Source organism: Bombyx mandarina, chromosome 16, assembly GCF_030267445.1.
Source record: "Bombyx mandarina strain Sakado chromosome 16, ASM3026744v2".
In the NCBI taxonomy this organism is placed as follows: domain Eukaryota; kingdom Metazoa; phylum Arthropoda; class Insecta; order Lepidoptera; family Bombycidae; genus Bombyx; species Bombyx mandarina.
Window position 1 is genome coordinate 5776708 of NC_143222.1, and position 22672 is coordinate 5799379.

Consider the following 22672-nt stretch of genomic DNA (forward strand, 5'->3'; position numbering starts at 1 on the left):
TATGATGGCGAGCGTTCTTTTTCAAAAAGGTTTGAGAGTCCCAAGGTGTAGTGAGCGACCGTAGCCCTTACATCCGGGTGACAAGGCCTCTTGAACATTTACGCTAGTAATAAAAACAAATCGTTATTGAATAAATTCTTTTTATTTTTTCCAAACTAAACCAGCCGAATTATTACTAAACTTAAAACTATAAAATATCGTTTATCAATTTAGTTCAATTATGAACTAATATCACAATGACGTTTAATTAACTAAGATACTTACGTTACTAACTAACTTTATTCTAGAATATATTTTTTTACCTACCCTACAATTTAAGTTTCTTTATTTTCATTATAGAATATATCTTTTTCAATTTCCAGACCAAATGAGCTTACCAAGACTTTGCTGGAAAATTCTTTGGTGATGGTGTTATTTTATTTTTAATATAATAGTAATGTAAGTAATCATCAAGTTTTTATCTGTGCCTGTTTGCGAAACAATTAATCAATTTCCAATTTTCTAAATGCGCCGACCGTGCCATAAATGTCGGTATCAGGAACCGATGCATTTGCAGTACTGGCCCCCATCTCGTTGAGGTTGCGTAGGAAGTCCCGACTTTCATCAATGCGACATCTCCATTTCTTGACGAGTGCTTCTACTGATTCTTCCTCTCCGCCCCATTCTTCAGGGATCACACGTGCAGGGAAGTGCTCAAACAATTCTTCCACTTTTGAGTGTAAGTAATACTGGAAACAATAGATTTAGATGGTATGAATACTTTTTATCATTTAATAGCTTGCAATACCAACATTAAATCTTATTTTTTGCATTGACTGACACGGTGACGTAGTAATTTGTGCTCCTAACTGGGCAGAGGCTCGTAGGTTCGATTTTCCCTTCAAGCAAACATTCGAGTGGCAAGTTTGATTAGTCTTTATTTGGGTTTAATATGTATAGGTTTCAATGTATATGAGTATGCCTATCAGCCACTGGTTCCCATACTACCGAGTAGCTTAGTTTGGGGCCAGATGTGTTTGTTTATTTAACAAAGCTATATTCAGACCAAATCGGCTTAGTTTTTTAAGCCTTAAGATTTAAAAAAAATATGTACTATAATTGTTTGCATTTTAAAGCACTCAATGACTCAATAACCTAATTTAAATCATTCGCCCTTGAAGAATGCAGATATCGATAAAACAGCTCTGCGTGCCATTTTGTAATAACACTATACCTAATACCGTTTTCACAATACAAAACGGGCCTTCATTGTATCTCTCGAGTCATCAATGAACCTTTTAGATTTAAACTGTTTAAAATTATGAAACTTTGAATTTATAACTTCTATTAGATATTTATGTAGAACTTGTGGAAGTTCATGTTTCATGTTATACCTATCTAAAATTATGATAAATTGATAAGGTTAATTGGGTCCCTAAATTAAGTAAATTTTTATTAGGCGTTTGTTAAAACAGTAAAACAAAAAAAAAACAGACATCAGTTTTGAAGCTAGTCGTATTTTTTTTTTTTGCTTAGATGTGTGGACGAGCTCACAGCCCACCTGGTGTTAAGTGGTTACTGGAGCCCATAAACATCTACTACGTAAATGCGCCACACACCTTGAGATATAGTTCTAAGGTCTCAGTATAGTCACAACGGCTGCCCCACCCTTCAATCCGAAACGTATTACTGCTTCACGGCAGAAATAGGCGGGGCGGTGGGACCTACCCGTGCGGACTCATAAGAGGTCCTACCACCAGTAAAAATATAAAATGTAAAATAGGCCATCGGCTACCAATATAAAAAATTAAGAAACAATGATAATATAATTGATGTATTCTTAATTGGAATGATCAATTCAATTTAAATCGCCCAAGCAAAGGGTTGCCCCATTGTATATGGCAGCGGTCGGGGAACCGGGGTAAATTACCCCAAATGGGGTAAAATGAAATTTTGGGGGATAAAAATGAAACTTTTGTGATATAAAATATCATATGAATTATAAAATAACAAGAAATTATCATTTACTTATATTTTCTGTGGGGGCGATTTCTTTTCCTCAACTGTATATTACATATATTATTATTATTATTACCGTTATGTATTACTAGGTATTACATTAATAAATTGAATAAGTTATGTTTAAATTAAATTTTTAGTCATTATTTTCTTTTCAAAATTATCATGGGGGCTATAATATGAAAGTTGCTAAAAAGAAGCGATTTCGTTTTTTTTTGTTCCTCGCCATGGGGTAATATCAATTTACACAAAAATATTTTGGGGTAATAATTTAAAAAGTTCCCCGACCGCTGGTATATGGCATGGTATATGGATTTATATTCTATAGTTAGGTAGGTCATTTATTTTCACCACAAATAAGATTACACGTAATAAGGCTACTTTTGGACGGGTGTTGAAAGTTTGAGGGGACATTTAAAAAAAAAAACTGGTACGCAACTTTATTTAACGTCACGAAACAAAATTAGGAAATTAGTGTAGATTAGGCTACCTACCTGAAATTTAAATTTTAGGAATTGTCGTACAATAAGTTTATTTGAATTTAAGTACATAGAGTAGGTATATAAAATAGAATAGGGTATGTAGGTATAGTAATATTACACTAAAATGGAGCCTATATATATTAGGACAATAAATACATATAGGTATTATTGTTTTTTTTTATATTAAATTTAAGAGATTTCAATTAAATTAATAATATTCAAATCAAACATGGATTAACGAGCAAGTGTTGAACAGGTTCGTTCGTTGACCTTTGATGCATGCAATAAAAAACCCGAACTCTAAAATGAGTGTTTGCAAATTCTCTATAGACGTGAGTGACTACGTCAAAATTCCTAATAAAAACAGACAATTTAATAAACATGAACACAGTAACTATCGAAGGTTACGGCTGTTCAAATAAAAAAGTTATAACTATTTCGGTAAACATACTTACAACTTATGTTAGTGGAAATTCGGTTTGACGTCAATATAAAATGATTAAGGACTATTCTGAGCATGGTGCTCCTGTTCAATAGTACCCTCTCGGTCTCGGTATATTAAGCGCCCGTAATTGGGGTTCTGTGGTGGAGCACGAAAGTGATAGAAGTGCCAGGGTAATACCAGCGATATAGCGGACTTATGTACGGTAGAGCTGGTACGTACGTACGCTCCGCAGCTGGCGATACCGACGAGTTCAGTGTGGCGGTAGGCTTACACCAGGGATCAAGCCCTGCTCATTTAAGCCTTTACCTGTTCATCCTAATAATGGATGCCCTAACATCGGACATACAGGAAAAGGCGCCAGAGGAGGACAAATACTGATGGTACTTGCGGGCTTACACTACGGCCACTATCTTTAACAAAACTTGTAATTTTTGCAGGAATAATTTTATTACACGATGTTATTCCTTCGTGTTTGTACTAAAGTTTATTTTTTATATCTTAGAGATTACTGGTGGCCCGGAGGCCTTTCCAGTTTTACCAGGGTAGGTGGGCGAGCAAGTGCTCAGCCAGGAGGGGTTGTACTAAAGTATGAGCATGTGCTAACTACATGTTTCATTACGTTTCTTATTCTTAAGGCCACTAAGCTACTAGGTATTATTACAATCTTTTTTTTGTGATAATTAAAATTAAATAATTGTTCGCGTTCATCGTATAATTGTAACAAATTAATTTGCATACCTTTAATACAGTAATATCCTCTATTTAAATTTTGAAAGGATAGGATTGCAAGGCCGGACTTTACTAATGATCGAATAAGAATTTTCCTCGCTACAGACAGACACGAATAGGTATTATATCTTTCGTGGACTCCACTTGACAGAGAAGAAATGCCAGAAGCACAGGAATGCTGCCTACTTCAATCCTACGGCAATCCAATCCAACCAGCTTTGGAGTAATCACATGCATGGTGTAATTTCAGTAAACATTCTTACCCGTCTCTTGATTTTCTCGTTCACGCAATTCCTCATGAGCTGTAAAGACGATGCCAGAAACGTCGGTGCTCCAACAACGTGGATCCTTTTGAGCCTCTGAGGATAAGCCGCCTGTGCGAGTTGGATGCCTCGTCTGATTGCACCGGCAGCTGCAGCGACCCGAGCCACTAGTGATCCTCTAACCTTTGAAACCTACAGGATTGGCTATCTTATTTAGCTCAGAATATTTCAAAAACACACACAAAACCATTGCATTTCAACTACGAATTTAATATACATAGTGTAATTACGTAATTACGCAGCTTATAATAAAAAGAGCGCTTTGAGAAGCAATCACGCTTTTAATGAACTATCAACATAAAGGAGACTGATAAATAAAATAAATCATAAGGTTGGTTTTAATTAATTCTAAGTACTTAGGATTGGTAAGAACGGAACGTATGAAAAGAGTGTGGAACGGAACGTTAACATGTGAGTGAGAGAAAACGGAAAGAAAGGGAGAAGAGAATGACAGACAGAATGACAGAGAAAAAGAAGATGGCGAAGACGGTTAAAAAAATTGAACAAGGCGTAATACAAGTGTTAATTAATTTTTAAATTATTATTATAATAGAAGATTTTGGAACAATGTAACTTTTATTTTATGCGCTGCGATCCGAACGAATGTTTTTTATGTATATAATATAAATTTTATTTAATGTGATTTAAAATGAACATTTTCAGTTGCTACTACTAACTATCGGTCAAACTGCTTTACAACCTTGATCGGATATACTTTTCAGTCCATGTCTTAACTGTTTAAGACTATGGAATTCAAAACCTAGTCGTCTCTTCCGTTCAGCTACAAGGGTTTCAAATAGTGGTATACCAACCTCATAAATAAACACGTCCCCGGTTATAAGTGTTTCGTCCCTCATACGAGCGTCGCTCAAGAGTAATGTGGCGCGAACTGCTGCCGTCACATCAGCAGAACTCTCGGGGTATCCGGGTTTTATTATGAATACAGTTATTCTCAAACCTTCATCGGTCAGTTTTGGGAGAGTTGCGATGTCACTGTTGAGAAAACGTTAATGTTAATAGTCGTAATAGTTTAAGCGGTAGTATATATATATTAATACGTGAAGCAAAAACTTTGTACCCTTTTTTATGAAAATTCCGCGGACGGAGGAGTATGAAATTTCCCACACTTATAGAAAATATAGAGAAGAAGTGCAGAATGCTAATTTTTTTTATGAATTATGCCCAAATAATATGCCCAATTAAATCAATAAAAGAAACACGACACACACGCATTATACTCTTCGTTCATTGTCAAACTTTAGCTATTGTTCCAAGTTTGTGGTCAAATTGAGAATAGATTAATATTGTATGTCTATAATGTACCCTTGGTGAAATCTGTGATTATAGGAAGTAAAATAATAGTCTTTATAACTTATAATTTTAATTAATTGTAGTCGAAATTCGACTACCGGGGGACCGCTAGTTGATATAAATAGGGATAATAAAATTATAATTCGTATTTTCGAGATCCCTTTAACTTTATTTTTAGGATAGATAGCGATGACTAGGTATATAGAGTTCATAGACATCACAGTGTGAATGTTGCTACCCGAGGTTTGAGTGCGATCTCATATCGTTCCGATATACTAATTATGTATGCATAAAAATTAAAAAAAAAGTAGATAGCATTTGCAAAATCTCACCAAAATTTACAAACATCGTTGAGAGGAGGTTCGTTCAATGATATGTATTCGTAGAGGTCCCTATGACGTTTGCGAGCTATACAAAATGCTTCCAGTTTTGATCTAGCCCGATCCAAGTCCATTCGACATCCTCGGACGAATAGCTCCAATAGATGTTTGTCTGTAACATCGACACACTGATAAAGAATTCTGAAAAAACATTACATAGATACTTTTATCTCGTTTGGACCCTGCCTATTTCTACCGTGAAGCAGTAATGCGTTTCGGTTTGAAGGGTGGAGTAGCCGTTGTAACTATACCTTATATCTAAAGGTGGGTGGCGCATTTACGGTGTCGATGTCTATGGGCTCCAGTAACCACTTAACACCAGGTGGGCTGTGAGCTCGTCCAACCATCAAAGCAATAAAAAAATACACGTTCACGAACATAAACACATGAAAAAAATAGATTTTTGACGAAGTGCTCAGTGGTCTATTAGCCTTAATACATACGTATGTACGTACCGTAGTAGCAAAGTAACCCAACCATATAACAACAGGTGACCCGTGAATTCGTCCACTCATCTAGAGGAAAAAATCTCTTATTGATATATTTGCAGTGGACAAAGTCAGCACGTTTAATATGTTCAATATTAACAGACAAAAATAAATACCTACATATTCCATTAATTATAGTTACGTTTACGTAATTAAGACTACTTTTACGATTTGATTATGAGTTTTTATTGTTATATTTCCAAGTTATGACGTTTCTTTTTTAAAAGTTTTCGTGGTCACCGATGACTAAGATAATCATGAAGGTCGACATTCGAAGTAATTTTGATTACATAATATGTCTACGGATCGAGAATACCGAAGAAAATATTTTTACTTATCAAATTGTGTAAAACTTTTACGTGACGGCTAACCAGCAAAAACGTGATTAGGGGCTTGGAGGGTGTCTACGTGTGTGTGGGCCGCGTGAGTGAATACCACACTCGCGTATATCATGACCGTCGAAAATCGCCGGATCTCGGTATGTGGGAGTTGAACGTCACTAAAAACTGCTGCCGCTCACAGCCGACGCCCTACCCCGGACCGGGCCGGAACCCAGTCGGAGCTATTGAGACGGGGCTGGGTTTACGCAGGGCATATTACATCCATCCCGCCGTCCCCCAGACGCAGACGAGCATAGGCTTCCAGGACTCATCGCTCCCAAGCATCGACGCCACGACGCCAGGCAGCGACAAGTCCGGTCCTATCTTCGCGACAAGAATACGGCGCTGCACCTCCCAAGCGGGGCAGACAGCGAGCGTATGCTCCGCCGTGTCCAGATCGTGTCCACAATAGTGGCACCTTATCGTCGGCTCAGCTCCTATCCGGTAGAGGTACTTCCCGAAGCATCCGTGCCCAGTCAGCACCCGCACCAGACGGAAGGTGAGGCAACCTCGGCCACGATTCACCCAGTCATCAAAGACCGATGATGTGTCTTAAGCAAGTTTTTTAAAATGTCTCCTTATTGGGACAAATTTTCTGTGGGGGCGGAATGTCGTTGATGCATCCAGGGTGACTCCCAGGTTTTGACCTTCCTGGCCCAGGGTATTGATTGACTGAAGAGGGTGTTCGGGGAAGTGAGGTTTTTACGCCTAATGTGGGGTGAGATACGGTTTGACTACGGTTCGGGTTTCCTCGACTCGATAACGAAAAGAGCGGTTTGACAAGAAGTCCTGTAAGATGAGCACGAGACTGTCCGGTACGCACTTGTTCAAGATCAAATAGTTGTGCCAAACTTTGTCAAACGCTTTTGCGACCTCGAAATCTTCTTCGAATTCGGGCTCCCGATCAATTTGCATTACATTACTACTGGCGATTAGGTAGGATTTTTCTTTTTTATACAACTTTAACAAACTTAGCCATGCTTTCAATATGTGCTTGTTTTTTAAGATTTTAATAACTTATATGATTTAATACGATCTGGGTTTTTAACAAAATAGGTTTTTTTTTAATCTGGATGATCATCATCAGTTCAGACTATGATGCGATTTGCTGCTAGCTCGATAACAGTGGGCTTGCTGCCTCTGCGTCAGTCGACTGTTTGACGTTTATTATAAAACGGGTTGTATACATTTAAAGGGTAATACATAATAGTATAAATAAATAATAAAGTAACTGAAAATGGGGTTTTAGAACTATATATATTAAAGTGTCATGAATAACATAAATTCAACATTACATTCATGACCTAAAGAATAAGGTGGGTGGCGGCATTAACGTTGTAGATGTCTATGGGCTCCGGTAACCACTTAACACCAGGTGGGCCGTGAGTTCGTCCACCCATCTAAGCAATAAAAAAACGACAATCGATAAACCGATTCAACAAGTTTTAAAACAGCATCTGACGTCAACAAAACAAGTTCTAGTTTTCTTTGTTCCAACAATGCGAGGATGTATTGAGAATGGTAATGTATTGTTCTATTCTGTAACTTATGAATTTACCTTCAATCGAACCATCCCTATTGGATCAGAAGGTGAGATGGACTGAACTATTGTGAAGATAATGTTGCGTAAAATAATTTAATTAGAGGTCAATGTTTCACCTCAAGAAACTATTCATAGTTAGCTGTTGATTAAAAGATAAAATATGCAATGACCACGATCCAAGCGTGAAGGTCACAAATTATTAATTAACTATATATTATTAAGTGAGACGAAGTTAATAGGATGGAAACTTTTGAATATGAAAAGCATAAAAATATGCGATCGAAATAAATCGATTTGAAAAAACACATTGAATTAATAACAACTCAATTATGCTAATATCTTGGAAAAACACAGAATCATTTCCACAGTAAACAGTAGATTTTCCTATGGACGTGTCATGTTGAAAATACTGAAATGACAACTCTGGTGACTTACATTATACTTACATTTAAGTCTTTATCTACGCAATTTCCGTTTATGTTAATTAATTTATTAAAAAAGATAAACATTTCTATTAATCAATTTTTTTTTCCTACCTAAGGTGATAGCCTTGAGAGGCTATATCAGTGTAACCTTAACTAGTAGGTGAGCTCACGGGGCTCAAACCTGACGACGTTGCTAACACGAACCCTAGTAAGAGCCGTACTTCGCAGAATCTACCACCGGATCGGAAACGCGACCCACTGAGAAGATCCGGCGAGAAACTCTGTGTGTGTGTCTGAGGGTTAATGAATTTAGAACGATGACCGGTGCTTGAGATACCTAAAAGCACCGTTAGTGGATCGGGAGGATCCGATATGACGTGCTTGGGGCGACGTCGACTGCTTTACATTCTATCCGCAGGATCGGGAATGTATTAATCAAAATATGGACGCATAGTATCAATGAATGACTGCCAACGCAGTGGTAATTTTTCAATGCCCTTCTTGAAGAAGTCAGGAAACCAATAAACTCTTAAAACGCATTTTGTACTGCATCTTGGGTATTGAATATATGTTGTGTTGTTTATCTCGAGGTGGGCGGGGCAATTTACGTTGTTAATGTCTATGGGTTCCTTAAAAACAGATGAGCCCACTGAGTTTCTCGCCGGGTCTTCTCAGTGGGTCGCGTTTCCGATCCGGTGGTAGATTCTGCGAAGCACTGCTCTTGCTAGGGTCAGTATTAGCAACTCTCCGGTTGAGCCCCGTGAGCTCACCTACAAACGTTAGGGTGAAGCTGAAATAGCATAGGTAGGAAAAAAAAAAACAGGTGAGCCGTCAGATTGTTCACTCGTCTAAGCAATAAATTAAATGATTTGCAACACAAACGGTTCTGTGGTACTCGTAGTTTATTGACTACTAGCTTTTACCCGCTTCTTTGTCCGCGTGGAATAGCTACTTTGGCATAACGCTAAATTTTACCTGCGACTTCATTTACGTAGAAAGAAAAAAAAAACGATTTTTAAACATTCTTTATTGATGCTCCGTTTGTTTTGGTCTTAGCGTGACATAACCTTATAGCCTTCCTCAGTAAATGGACTATTTAACACTGAAAGAATTTTTCAAATCGGACCAGTAGTTCCTGAGATTAATGCGTTCAAATAAACAAACGCTTTATAATATTAAGTATAGATGACGAATAAGTGCTGACACAGTCAAGGTTTTGTCGATACACAAATTTTTCATAAATAAGTATCATTTTACGGAGGATTAATTATTGAACATGGCCATATTATGTGTTTGTGTATACGTTCATTCTTTGCTCCAATTCCGTAGCGTCGGAGAAAAAACTTATCTTTCTCTTCACGTCATATATTTTTACTGTCATGCAACGAAATGTATCTAGACATGATAAGCTATATGAATTTTATTCTCAACTAGCTGACCCCTTCGTAGTGCCTCAATCTATAAATAAAAGACCAAAACTATTGTCTAGGAATAAACTTAAAACAAACAAAAGGAATCCGTCCGACGGGGGACACATCAAAGGGAAAACCAAAATTGTTATTTTTATTTAATTCCGAGCATTTTCGTATTTATCTACCTTTTAAACCTTCCCTGGACTTCCACAAATAATTCAAGACCAAAATTAGCCAAATCGGTCCAGCCGTTCTCGAGTTTTAGCGAGACTAACGAACAGCAATTCATTTTTATATATTTAGATAGATTCTCGTCCTCTTATCGACTATTATCGAATAGTTACCTAAAAGACTTAGTTAATTAGTAACACTTGCTGATGTTCATGAGCGACGGTCACAACTTACCATTAAGTGTGCTATGTGTTCGTTTTCTACAGTGGCAATTAAAAAAAGCAAAGATATTTGCTAATACGGAAGAATAGCAGTAGAAGCGGGTCGCATACACTTTTGATAATAGCTGAATATTATATTATGCATTGTTATTTTTTAAACACATTAAAATATGTAATTCAAAAATAACTATTAAAACCGCAAGACCAAAATCTGTTCTGTGCTTAAACAGTAAAGTCATAATATTACGTCAGTATATCAAGCTCAACATTGTTTTTTTTTTTAAAGGATGAGTTATTTTTTACAAAAGCTGGTTTCTTCTAACTATTTCCGTGATCTTAATAATCTACCTAAACGGATTTTCATATATTCAATTTCATTAAAATCAATCAAATTCTAATCTTTATAAGTATTAGTAGTGTTGTTGTTATGTTGAGGTTCTGGCTCCGGATAGGTCCTCCTCCTTGCGTCAGTTTCCTCATTACTGAGGGTCGTGGTCATGGCATTGAAACAGTTTGTTTTTTATAGTGCACCGCCATCTGTTCCTATCTGCAGTTGAGTGCAGAGCATCGTGCACTGTGGTATCCAGGGCTGCACGAATCTGGTCCGTCCAACGGGTCGGGTTCCTGCCTCTTGGTCGCTTGCCCTCGACCTTTCCAGTGACCACCAATTTCTCCAAGTTGTCACTTTCTTTCCTTGCGATGTGGCCAAAGTATTCAAGTATCCTTCGCATGCAAATGGTGGAGAGTCTAGTCAGAATCTTCAACTGAGCTAGGATGGATACATTTTTTTATTTTTTATTTTAATATATTGCGCGTTCCCCTGACTAGTAATTGTCAGGGTCATTTTTTTAGGCTATTTTGGTATTTTTCCAATTATCTTGTTTTTTTTTTTTTACTATTTGTAATGTTGGATTCATGTTTCGTTTTCCATAATTATATAATATTCGTTTGTTCCCTTCTTATACTTATACTTTAATTCCCTTATATTTTACTTATATGTCTATTATTATACATTTTATTTCTTCACTTTTTTCCCGATATATTTTCATTTTCACTTCTTATACGCATTCCATTGTCTATCTGTCACATTTTTCGTTGTACATTTTATATAATTATGTTTACATTTTCTTTACGTTATCTAATTATTACATTACCAATATAAAAATTTACATTAATAAATTACAATGTATAATATCTTAAAATTACATTTTTTAATATTTCCATTTTTCTTACATTTCTTTTTCTATTTTAAAACTAGAGGTCGCTACGAGGAATATGAGGAATTTGCTTTGGCATTGTAGTGATTCGAGATTTTGTGTATGTATTAATTTTAGTATTGTATATATCCGCATATTTCAAAATATCCTTTTATATACAATTTATTTGTTTCTAAAGTTTAGGATGGATACATTGGTGCGGCGTGCGGTCCAGGGAATACCCAACATCCTCCTCCAGCACCACATTTCGAAGGCATCAATCCGATTGCGGTCAGGATAGGTAAATGATACCAAACGAAATACGTAGTAATGTATTTTAAGTAAGACCGTATTCCATTAAAGCGCAACAACATCGTGTAATTAAATCAAATTCTTATCATTTTAAATGTAAATTTATCGCTTTGCGTAGGTGTATAATAAATAACCAACTGGAAAATATTATAAAAGTCAGCATGGTTCGTTTACCTTTTTTTTTTCTTTTTTCCTACCTTTTTTCCTGCCTTGAGAGGCTATGCCAGCGTAACCGGGCGAGTAGGTGAGCTCGCGGGGCTCAAACCGGGATTGTTGCTAACACGGCCTAGCAAAAGCAGTGCTTTGCAGAATTTAAATCTTCGAATTTAGAATTGGCTAAAAGAACTAAACGATCCGCCTAGTATAAGACGGTTACTGGAGCTCATTAGCGTTGCGACATGCAAGCCACCCACATAGAGACATGCAGACAGTAAATGAATTCTTGAAATTATTTCTAGTTACGAAAACGTTACCTTTTTTATTTATATAATAAACCAGAAAATCAGTCTACTACCTGTTGGCAAGTATTTCATTAACGACTTTAAAAATAAGTAGGAGGTTATCAATTCTAATTTATTTTTTTATGTGTGTGTTACCTCAGAAATTCTTTCTAAGTGCGCCGATTTTGATGATTCCTGTTTAATTTAAAAGCCGTTTTTCACGTCCCATTTAAATATTTATTAACATCTAATCAGCAGTTTTTGAGATATTCTTAATAATGCAAATTTAATTGACCTCGTCTGTACTGATAAAATTATTATTTTATTCTGTAAGTTTCTTTGAAGTCGCTTTTGTTTTTAAATTTTGTATTTTTTATATCCATCTTGAAGTTTTTTATTTTAATTATTAAATTAATTCAAAATTAGCGACGGGCGTATCAAATTAAAATATTTTTATTACACTTCTACACAAAGCAGTTTTATTTAAAAGTCAATAGTTGATGAAAGTCCCATAAAATTATTCGATTACAGCTGTTTTAAACTATGTCACCAACTTGGTCAAGGTGCGTCTGCATACTCACGTAATTTTACGAGTACAGTGCACAAAGTTAGAATTAAAATGCGTTGTTTGTCCATCGTGAGGAAGTCTGTTTGTAAATAAGTGCCATTGTCCGAAACAATGATGTAAATAAAGACATTTGTTTTCGTTTCACATATACGGCAGAATGATTTAATTGCTCGATTAGTTTATTTGAGCCGATGACTGAGATCCTCTTTTGTTGTGGAAGTTTTTTTTTTTTGTCACAGTTCTTAGTTTTTGTACTGCTGTTGAATTTGATTGATTGAAAAAATAATGAGCAACAAAAAAATTGCGTATTCGAGAATTTTGTTTGGCTATATTATTCGTTAAATTCTGCTATGTTGTTGATCGAATGTTGACTTTAAAAAATGTATAATATTATTTTTTACTTGATTTAAAGTCGTTGAATTTCATTGTCACAATGATATTACGGTGTTACTATCAAATACAAACAATAATCCGTACTTACCTAAAAATATGGGTTAAAATGTTTTGTAGATATGTGTCTTTTACACTTTCTAGACACACTATAAATATTGTGGCCATTAATTTTATAATTATTGCTAATTTATTTAAATTTTAAATTAATCTTAAGATAAGCACAGGTACGAGCGTTGTAACGTATTTTTATAATATGTAAATCAACACTGCTATTTGATACGAAGTTTCAACTCTGCTCCTGCCAATTTATGGCGCGGAACAGTTTCGCGATAAAAGTTAGGCTACGTCAATCTCTTGACTTAAAACTATTATTTTAAAAACATCATTTCAGATTGATTCATTGATTCTTACAAGAAGCACAAACAAATATACAAACAAACTAACAAACAAACAAACTTCCTTACACATTCATAAAATTAAAGGGTGGATATTTGCGAGGCTTGGGTATGAGTGTACCGAATTTGATATTTGATAAAACAATTTTAGGCATTGCACAATTTAATACAGAAAGATCTTGTAAAATGTATTGATATGAAGAAAGCAGCTTCGGTTCGTTATTTCAATGCAATTAGACCTCATGTCATCGAATTCATGTCATGGCGAACATGGTAAAAAAAATGCAGAACAATAAAACAGGTCCTAATTATTGGATAATCAGTAAACTCTCAGCTGATCGTTACATTCAACAAACATTCATGGCAAGTCTACGAAAGCTGCTTGAGGCTGGAATACAAATCAAGTGAAACTAGGTAATATTGCGGCCAGTTGATATAGGATGTTGCAATTTTAAGACTGATTGAAGGCATGACTTCACGCTTACGAAAATTACCTCCAACCGTGATTAAAATAAGTACCCACTAAGAAGGTTATTTGAGTCGTCTATTATCAAAGGTGGCAATCTGTGCATTTGGACAAAAAAAAAATATTGATATGTCAATACAGATTGATTTGAATATAATCGTCTCCTTCAAAGAATACGGTTCAAAACCTGCATTAAATAAAGGTTAATACTTAACCTGTTATTTATCTAAGATGTCGTTCCGAAGAGTTTTGTGACTGCCAATGGAATACAAAGTCAATAATTCGTTTTTCTGATTTACCAATAATTGTCCAAAAGTCAGATTGCCGGCTTTGATAATAGTCGACTCATTTTAGGCGACGTAATGTGACACTGATTCTCCGAAATTGATTTTTTTCATTATTTTAACCTGGGATGATAATGGCATTTAATCCTGACCAGTTGTGGTGCACACTAGTTAATACTCGTGAGACTTCGGGTCTATAATGCCGTTAGAAATACTAGAAGTACACAAATCGTCTTTTAGCATTAAAAGTGTAGAAATCCAAAAATATTCGAAATTGACTTAATATGCGAAACCATTTGGTATCACCAATATTTTTCTCATAAATACTGTCAAAAGAGCGTAGTTTAGTTTTTTTGTTTATTTTTGAAGTGAAAACTTCTTTAGAATCGTTGTGATTTCAAACCGGATGCAACGGAAAAAACGACAGGTAAGAGACACAAATACAAAAATGTGTAGGATGAAGCCAGCAAAGAATGAGACAGAAATATACATACTATTTAATACAGCGCCATCTGTGAGATTTTTTAATACTAACGTGCGTATGAAAGCTCTTGTAGTAAATTTTAATTTAGGATTATACGTGAAATTAAAATATCAATTCACAGAGGGCGCTACCTTACAATTATTTACTAATGACAAAATTTTACATATACTTAAGACGTTTAGGATAATTGTATTTTAATTTTGGAAGGTTTCACTCTACCACGTGTGAATTGCACACATGTATTTTTTTTTTTTGTTTACCTATTTTTTGACTACTATTAACAAAATTAATACATAATTTTATCTTACTTTAAAATACAGATAATGTAAATGGTAAAAAATAAAAAATTAAAGTTGCAAAGATGATTAATAGGTATTAAAAATATCACATGTTAAACCTTTAAAAAACTCTTCGGTAAAATTAGTAAGTTTTGAGATTATACAGTTTTAATACGAGAAGACGAAATGATACACAAAGGCATATTCAGATGGTATTACAACATTTTATTGTTTCATCGTGGAAACGGAAGCCTCATAATTTCTTCCACTTTAATAATCATGTATGTATAGCTTCTATTAATTCTAATGCTAATAATATATTTCATAGTATAATAGTGTCAGTGTTATTTAAAAAAAATCTAATAGTTTCAGTATTATATTAAATTCGTAATTTCGATATTCCTAAACCATAAGAGAAAAACAGAAAAAAGAGAATATACTACTTAAGAGCTTACCAGAAACATATTTAGTATATATATAGCCATAGGTTGATATAGGCGAATTATTTTACCTGGATATTTTCAAGATAATTTATCAAGTAACAAATAATTTCATCTTTTTGAAGTGAAACTTCTTTAGGCGCGTTGAGAGTAAAATTTAACTTGCGACAGATTCGTTACGGCTAGAGAGAAAAGATACCAATTAGGAAGAGCGAGAGTGAGAAAATAGTCAGAGAGTATTGCGACCCACTGTTTACGGGTGTCGGCCACTAGATGGCTTGTTATTTGTTTCTCATTGCTCCTGTAGATGTAACATATTAAGTAACTATCCTATATTTTATTTAGTTTAGCAACAACTATTGGGTTTCATATAGACTACAACATTGCAAGGCCAACGGTGTGAACTTAGCTTAAAAAAATATATGAAGAAAACCACAATACCACCGCAAAAGAAGTTTCACATCTCTCAAGTTGCACGCGCAGCATTTTTTTACTCTCAAGTTGCACGCGCAGCATTTTTTTAAACTCTCTATACTGGTACATGAGAGCTACTTTATTTTGTGTTGTCATCGATCCATGATACGTGTGCAAATTTTCAAGTAAATCGGACGTCTTGAAGTCTGACTGAAGATCGTGATGACATTCAAGGATTCCGTTACATACAAACAAACATATACATACATATCGAGCTAGTAAAAGTGTTTTAAATTTTAAATAGTTTATTAACTATCATTCCGAAGCATTATTATTCCAGAAACATGATATGTGTGGCGGTAGCCATCATACAACGCAAGATAATTGACAGATGCCTGAATCTCGCTTACGACATTTTCAAGATAAAGCGCATATATACAAGTTCCGAACAACAACATCCGGACCGTCGGTCTACCGAGCAAATAACATCTGCTCGGTGGAAGATTTTCCTTTCGTCGTATATCTTCCCAAACTGGTGACCCCGACGTGATGTGAACACGCAACCTTCTGATTCATCATCAGCGCATCAAGAACTTCGGCTACCACAATCCCCGCATTCACGCAGATAAAAGCACGTCATTGACAGTCGTCCCACAGCAAGCCAGCATCGCAGCCTCAACAGGACCATCGCAGCCGACTCACCGCGCTTCCTGGTCCTACGGCACGCAACTTCACTGCCTCATCACGCCGCTACAGTTCATCGCAGCCCACGACCGGATCATCAACGCTTGGGGTCACACATCTCCGGCGTGGCAGCTCTGCATCACATGGACTACGCACGACACGCACGCAACATTCAAGCTCAGTCTCGACTCACCGCAGACTTCGAGCAGCACTGGCGACAATCACGCAGCATTCAGCTCAGTTTCGACTCACTGCAAACTTCGAGCAACACTGGCGACACGCACGCAGCATTCAAGCTCAGCCTCGACTCACCGCAGGTTTCGAGCAGCACTGGCCCTTGCAAGCTAATCTCAGCACGGACAACGCTAACTAAAAATGACACGACCTCCAGTCTCGGAGGGGAGTGATGTGGCGGTAGTCATCATACAACGCAAGATAATTGACAGATGCCTGAATCTCGCTTACGACATTTTCAAGATAAAGCGCATATATACAAGTTCCGAACAACAACATTCGGACCGTCGGTCTACCGAGCAAATAACATCCGCTCGGTGGAAGATTTTCCTTTCGTCGTATATCTTCCCAAAATATGTATTACTAATATTAAAAAAACCTTCATGTCCAAAAGGTCAAATAATTCAACGATATTTCAGATGTGATCAATTACCCGATATATGTGTATAATATTAGTTCAAACGTAACAGTTATTAATTTCAAAGGTTAGCCAGTTCCAAACACTGTTCGAATAATTATTATTGTAGGTCACATAATCAAACCGTGGAAATATATTACTTCCGTATACCATAAATACGGTTTTTTATGTGTAGGTTGTGAGGAGTGTTGAAACGCTCCTACTCGTAAGTTCCTACGTAAATCCCATCTATATTGGTGCAGTGATTCCCCTAAGTTCCGTTAGATTAAGGTTAAGATCTTAAGCCTTTACATAGACTCCACACTCAACTGGAAAGCCAAGGTATCTTACGTTGGACAAAATACCTCTGGAATTATTCGTGCTCCGTATCGTCTCAAAAATTTCTTATCATCAGCGACTAAGACTATGCTGGTACAGGCCTTGATTTTCCCTATAATTGATTACGGTGATGTGTGTTATTTTTACCTGATTAATTAATATATTAATTAATTAATATAATTCTTAATATGTAAACTTGATCGTCTTCTTAATTACTGCATTCGATTTATTTTTAATCTTCGTAAATATGATCGTATATCTTCTTATCGTGCTGAGCTCAAGCTTCTTCCGATTGGCCAGCATCGTAATTTACGTGCACAGACGACTCTTCATTCCTTACTTATGTCTCCCGAAACTTCTTCCTATCTTACTCCCTATTTCCTATCTTATTCCAGCCATGCGCGGGGCCTACGTTCCATCCATAGCCTATTAATTCATTGTCCCATACCTAGTTATAGTTATGTTCGTAACTCTTTCGTTGTGCGGTCTGTTCAGCTGTGGAATGCGCTCACTCTCGAGATCAGGACTATTACTGACCGGCGCGCGTTCAATTATGGGTTCGGCGAATGCTGTCGGAAAAGTTAGCGGAATCGTCATGAATTTATTAAGTTACTAGCTGACTCGGCAGACTTCGTAGTGCCTCAATCGATAAATAAAAGACCTAAACTTTTGTATAAAATAAACATAAAACAAACAAAAGGAATCCGTCCGACGGGCGACACATAAAAGGGAAAACAAAATTGTTATTTTAATTTAATTCCGAGGATTTTCATATTTACCTACCCTTTTAACCCTCTCTGGACTTCCACAAACAATTCAAGACCAAAATTGGCAAAATCGGTCCAGCCGTTCTCGAGATTTAGCGAGACTAACGAACAGCAATTCATTTTGCACAGCTAATTAATAAAACGTTAATTTTACCCCAAAGTTAATTTAAATTAGAATTCAATTATAGTTATTGTAAAACCTAACAAAGTCATACATTTTATTGGCTCGGTCCCTGATTAAGCCTTTTGGTTAGATTTTTTTTTTAGCTTCAAGAGTATAAACTAAACTAATAACCCATCTCCATTAAGCTGGCCTTAATTTTGATTTGAAAACGTTTAAACCATAGCCGCCATTAAAATGTTAATACATAAAATATGGGACCTCTACGACGAGACTAGTGTTTTAAAAATATAATTAAATCATGCAACGATGTAAAGTACGTCGTAAATAAAAACCAGAATAAACGATTGTTGCAAAATGTTTTAATATCCGACAGAAACAAGGCGAATAGGATCCCCTTGACGAGATCGAAATAATATTTTAAAAGTAGAGGCTTGTGTTATGTATGTGTGTGATCGTGACTCTATCGATAGTATAAATGCTAAACAAGTTTCTAGCGAATCGAAATAAACAAATTATTTTAATGATGACATTTTACTGAAGTATTCGTGATAATATTATCTCTGTCTAATAATATAAGTGAATGTGAAATCGGAATAGAAACCGGTAGACTACGACAGGGTCATTGGTTTTGCTCCAAAAACTATGCTACACTTATAAGGTATCAAATATTTGTTTCAGATACACTATGCGATAATACATATATTAATATCGATAAAAGGCAACTTTTATATGTATAATATGTGAACTTGGCATTTGAATATTAAAGTTTAAATTAATTAGATACAATTTAATAAAGACAGATTTCGACATATTGTTCGAGCACACAATGTTATATCATTATGGTAATTAAAGTTATAAATTATCAAAACTTAAAATAATTTGAAGGTTTTGTTTTGTATTAAGTGACTCCACTGCTAAGCTAAGGTGATCAAACGTTCAACTTTCTAAGGTAAGGTATTTAGAATTAGCTTGGTACGCGCTGGGGGCAATACGAATGATGTAACAAGTCACATCGAATTGTAGCAGAAACCGTAGATCAGTGGTTCTAGAAGTGGCGTGTCAAAGCGTACCCTGCGTGAACGAAAAGCACACCTGTACTCTTTCAAAAGGAGCTTGATGCGAATCTCTTCCCGATTTGGCTGGGGGAACACTCTTGAGCGCCCTTTTCCGTCAATCAATTTCCTGGGTCGAAAAGGTCAAGTACTTATAGGACGTCTTGGAGAAATGCACGAATGCAATGAATGAATACGCCTTCCCCTAAACCTGTCCAGGTTCCTCAGCAGACCTCATGGTTTGCAAGTGGAGTAAATCGTTCCTTCTCGACAAGGTTCGTAATTTCGCTTTCGCATCCGTCTCTTAGTACGAGTATATCAAGACAGAGTCACTACTGCGCAGAGAACACTACTGCGCATCAATGACGTGACACGAATAATCACTTTTTATGACTGCCACTAACTATACAGCAGCCGAATTGGATCCCAGATTACGGAGCCTCCTAATCTACCCTAGATACTATTGGACGCTACTAGTACTAACATTAGTAGCAGCCACTTTATAAGTTTCCGTATTCATCGAACTTGTTTAACAGTTCGGTGTAAAACATAGCCTATAACATCAGCTCACTTAATTTCTCATCAGATCTTCTCAATGGGGTTCGATATCGATCTGGTGGTACATGTAGGTACTCGGGAAGCAGCTGCTTTTGAGTTGTTAGGCTTTCTTCGGAGACCCTTGGGCGATTCCTAGTAAACTCCCCTCTCAGCTAAAACTTAACGTCTTGGTTAAGCGACAAGGACCAAGCGGTATTTTTTCATCTCATGAAAAAAATCGGTCGACCTATATAAAAGTCCAGTATAAACAATTAATTTTCCTACCCTAATTTCGCTTTAAAATATATTTTTTTTTATTGAATTTTTCTTGAACTTTATACAGGAACTAGCATCGGCATTGAATTAAAAAAAAAGATTTATTATTGTATCATTTAAGAAAACAATGTGCCTATTGGGTTACCTATATTGCCTGTATTGTAAAGGCTAACAACCCGCAAGAATTTTATTTTAGCCGGTATTTAAGTAAGTAGGTGGCTATTCAATTTTAATATAACGTAAATATATTATTTTAATTCTCACAAAGAAAATACAAAGAAAGATTAAGCTGGTATAAAAGAAGAAATAAATGCTTCTAAACCAGGGTCTTTAAAAAGTATTTGAAATCGAACAGTTAAAGAATTTTCAACCATGTTGCTTTACGACACTATAGGTATGTTGAGTAGTTTCTGAGATTTTCGTAATAGTACACCTCGGTTAGAAGCGGTTTCAATTCTCAATTCTTGTTACTTCTTGAAATTATTTAAGAACGAAATGTTACATTCCATTGCACCAAATTTAATACTAAAATAGGTAAAAAGCATAAGTTTAGGCCCGCAGTATAAAGAGTAAGTTATAGTAATCTGTAATCTTTAGTTTTATAGTATTATTACATAGCTTTATTTATTTATTGATATTTATTTATTTTATGTCATTATTATATCTATCTGCAAAATTTGAAACGTGATAGTTGCTCGAAAAGAACTTCCTATACGCGCGTAACGCGCGCTTCATTGGCAATAAATAATCAGTTTAGCATCAAAATTAACATACCAACAGTTTCTGGTTCTGGTAGGTAAGGAGTGGCTGCCAGCATATTCTGCAGGTCCCTGACTCCTCGTTCTAAGTCTCCTGGTCCTTCCCCTAACTCCTGCTTTATTACTTCCGCCTGCTTTACCGATGGCCCTTGCAAAAACGCCATTGTTCACACCGCGACAATCATTCACGTCTGTGATCAATCAAATAATGTGAATGTGCACACCAGCTAAGTTACAAGAAAACTGAGAACAAGTTGAACACGGCACCTTTTATAAATAAGCATGCTGGTTAGAAACGTTACGACTTAGGTATAGTATACATTGACGCCGCAAATTCCAACTTGTAAGACTGCTTAAAGATCGGATGTCACGGCTAATATATTTAAAAAATATATTTAATAAAACATTAATTTTTAGTAAATACCGCAAAAAAATATATATGATAAAATCTAGCACTTTTAAAGATGTGACTTTGAAAAAACGAGGAAAAACACATTATTATGAACGTCCGCTTACTTGCTTGCTATGACGTTTTCTTTTATTGTTGATTCATTTAAAATTATAGTGAGGTCAGAGTCTCAGGTCTCATGATAATAGCAAATAATATTGTACTAAGTATTTTTTTTATCAACCCACTCACGTTCACAATTGTACACGGGCCTCCCCCAAGGCTCACCACAATAATCAGTCTTGCGTAGTCTGCATCCAGAGGGCTCCCGCAACTTTTAGCAGGTCGTCGATCCACCTCGTGTGAGGCCTACCCACGGTAGTAGTAAACATTAATAAGTATATTTGACTTTGGTAGAGGATACGGGTACGCGGCAAATTACTGCCGCGAATCGTCGTGTTCTAAAGGATGAGATGTCCAGTACACCCGTATCGATGAAGGGTGGGGTAGCCGTTGTAACTATACTAAGACCTTAGAACTTATATCTCAAGGTGGGTGGTGCATTTACGTTGTAGATGGGCTCCAGTAACCACTTAACACCAGGTGGGCTGTGAGCTCGTCCAACCATCGAAGCAATAATAAAAAAAAAAACACCTTGCAGATCGTCAAGTCCCACATACCCCGCGCGCCCCTAGGCGCGGGGACCTCGTAGGAGGTTCGGACCCGGTCCGAAAAAAAATATGCCGTTGTATTATGACATGGTGGTGCGGTCGATGGCACTGTACGGCGCTCCCATGTGCTGCCACGCCCTAAGCCGCAACAACGTCGTGACGTCCGCAGCGCGCGATTGCGGGCAGAGTGGCTCGCGGGTACCGCACAGTTTCGTTCGAGGTAGCGTGCGGGATGCCTCCCTTTTTTTTTTTGTCAGGAGGAAATCGCCGGACTTCCGGCCCTCCACTGGGAATGGCGGGCGGGGTATGTCAGAGTCGAACTGACTAAAACCTCCTGTCGCTCAACAACCAACGTCCAAACCTCGCATGAGGCAGAACTCAACACAGCACATCTCTCCCATCACCCTCCCCCTCGGGACGCCGGATCGGCGGTCGTCGGGGCCACGACCACCAGCCCTCTCGGTCGG

At 36.6% G+C, this 22672-nt stretch overlaps 1 protein-coding gene across 1 annotated transcript; it reads right to left on the reverse strand.

The window, feature by feature from the left end:
• Positions 1-273: 273 nt before the first annotated feature.
• On the reverse strand, positions 274-21396 carry LOC114246814 (alpha-tocopherol transfer protein-like). The gene is made up of 5 exons (XM_028179518.2): positions 21163-21396; positions 5621-5780; positions 4790-4970; positions 3918-4109; positions 274-728 (listed from the first exon to the last, which is right to left on the reverse strand). Exons 1-5 carry the CDS (start codon positions 21308-21310, stop codon positions 483-485), a joined length of 927 nt encoding a protein of 308 aa, XP_028035319.2. The 5' UTR covers positions 21311-21396; the 3' UTR covers positions 274-482.
• Between the last annotated feature and the right edge of the window lie 1276 nt (positions 21397-22672).

Excerpts from the sequence above, each read along its gene's own strand:
- LOC114246814 (XM_028179518.2), bottom strand. The coding sequence starts at position 21,310 with ATGGCGTTTTTGCAAGGGCCATCGGTAAAGCAGGCGGAAGTAATAAAG. Across the intron at positions 4,971-5,620 it reads AACGATGTTTGTAAATTTTG|TGACATCGCAACTCTCCCAA; the intron begins GTGAGATTTTGC and ends TTTTCTCAACAG. Across the intron at positions 729-3,917 it reads ACGAGAAAATCAAGAGACGG|TATTACTTACACTCAAAAGT; the intron begins GTAAGAATGTTT and ends TATTGTTTCCAG.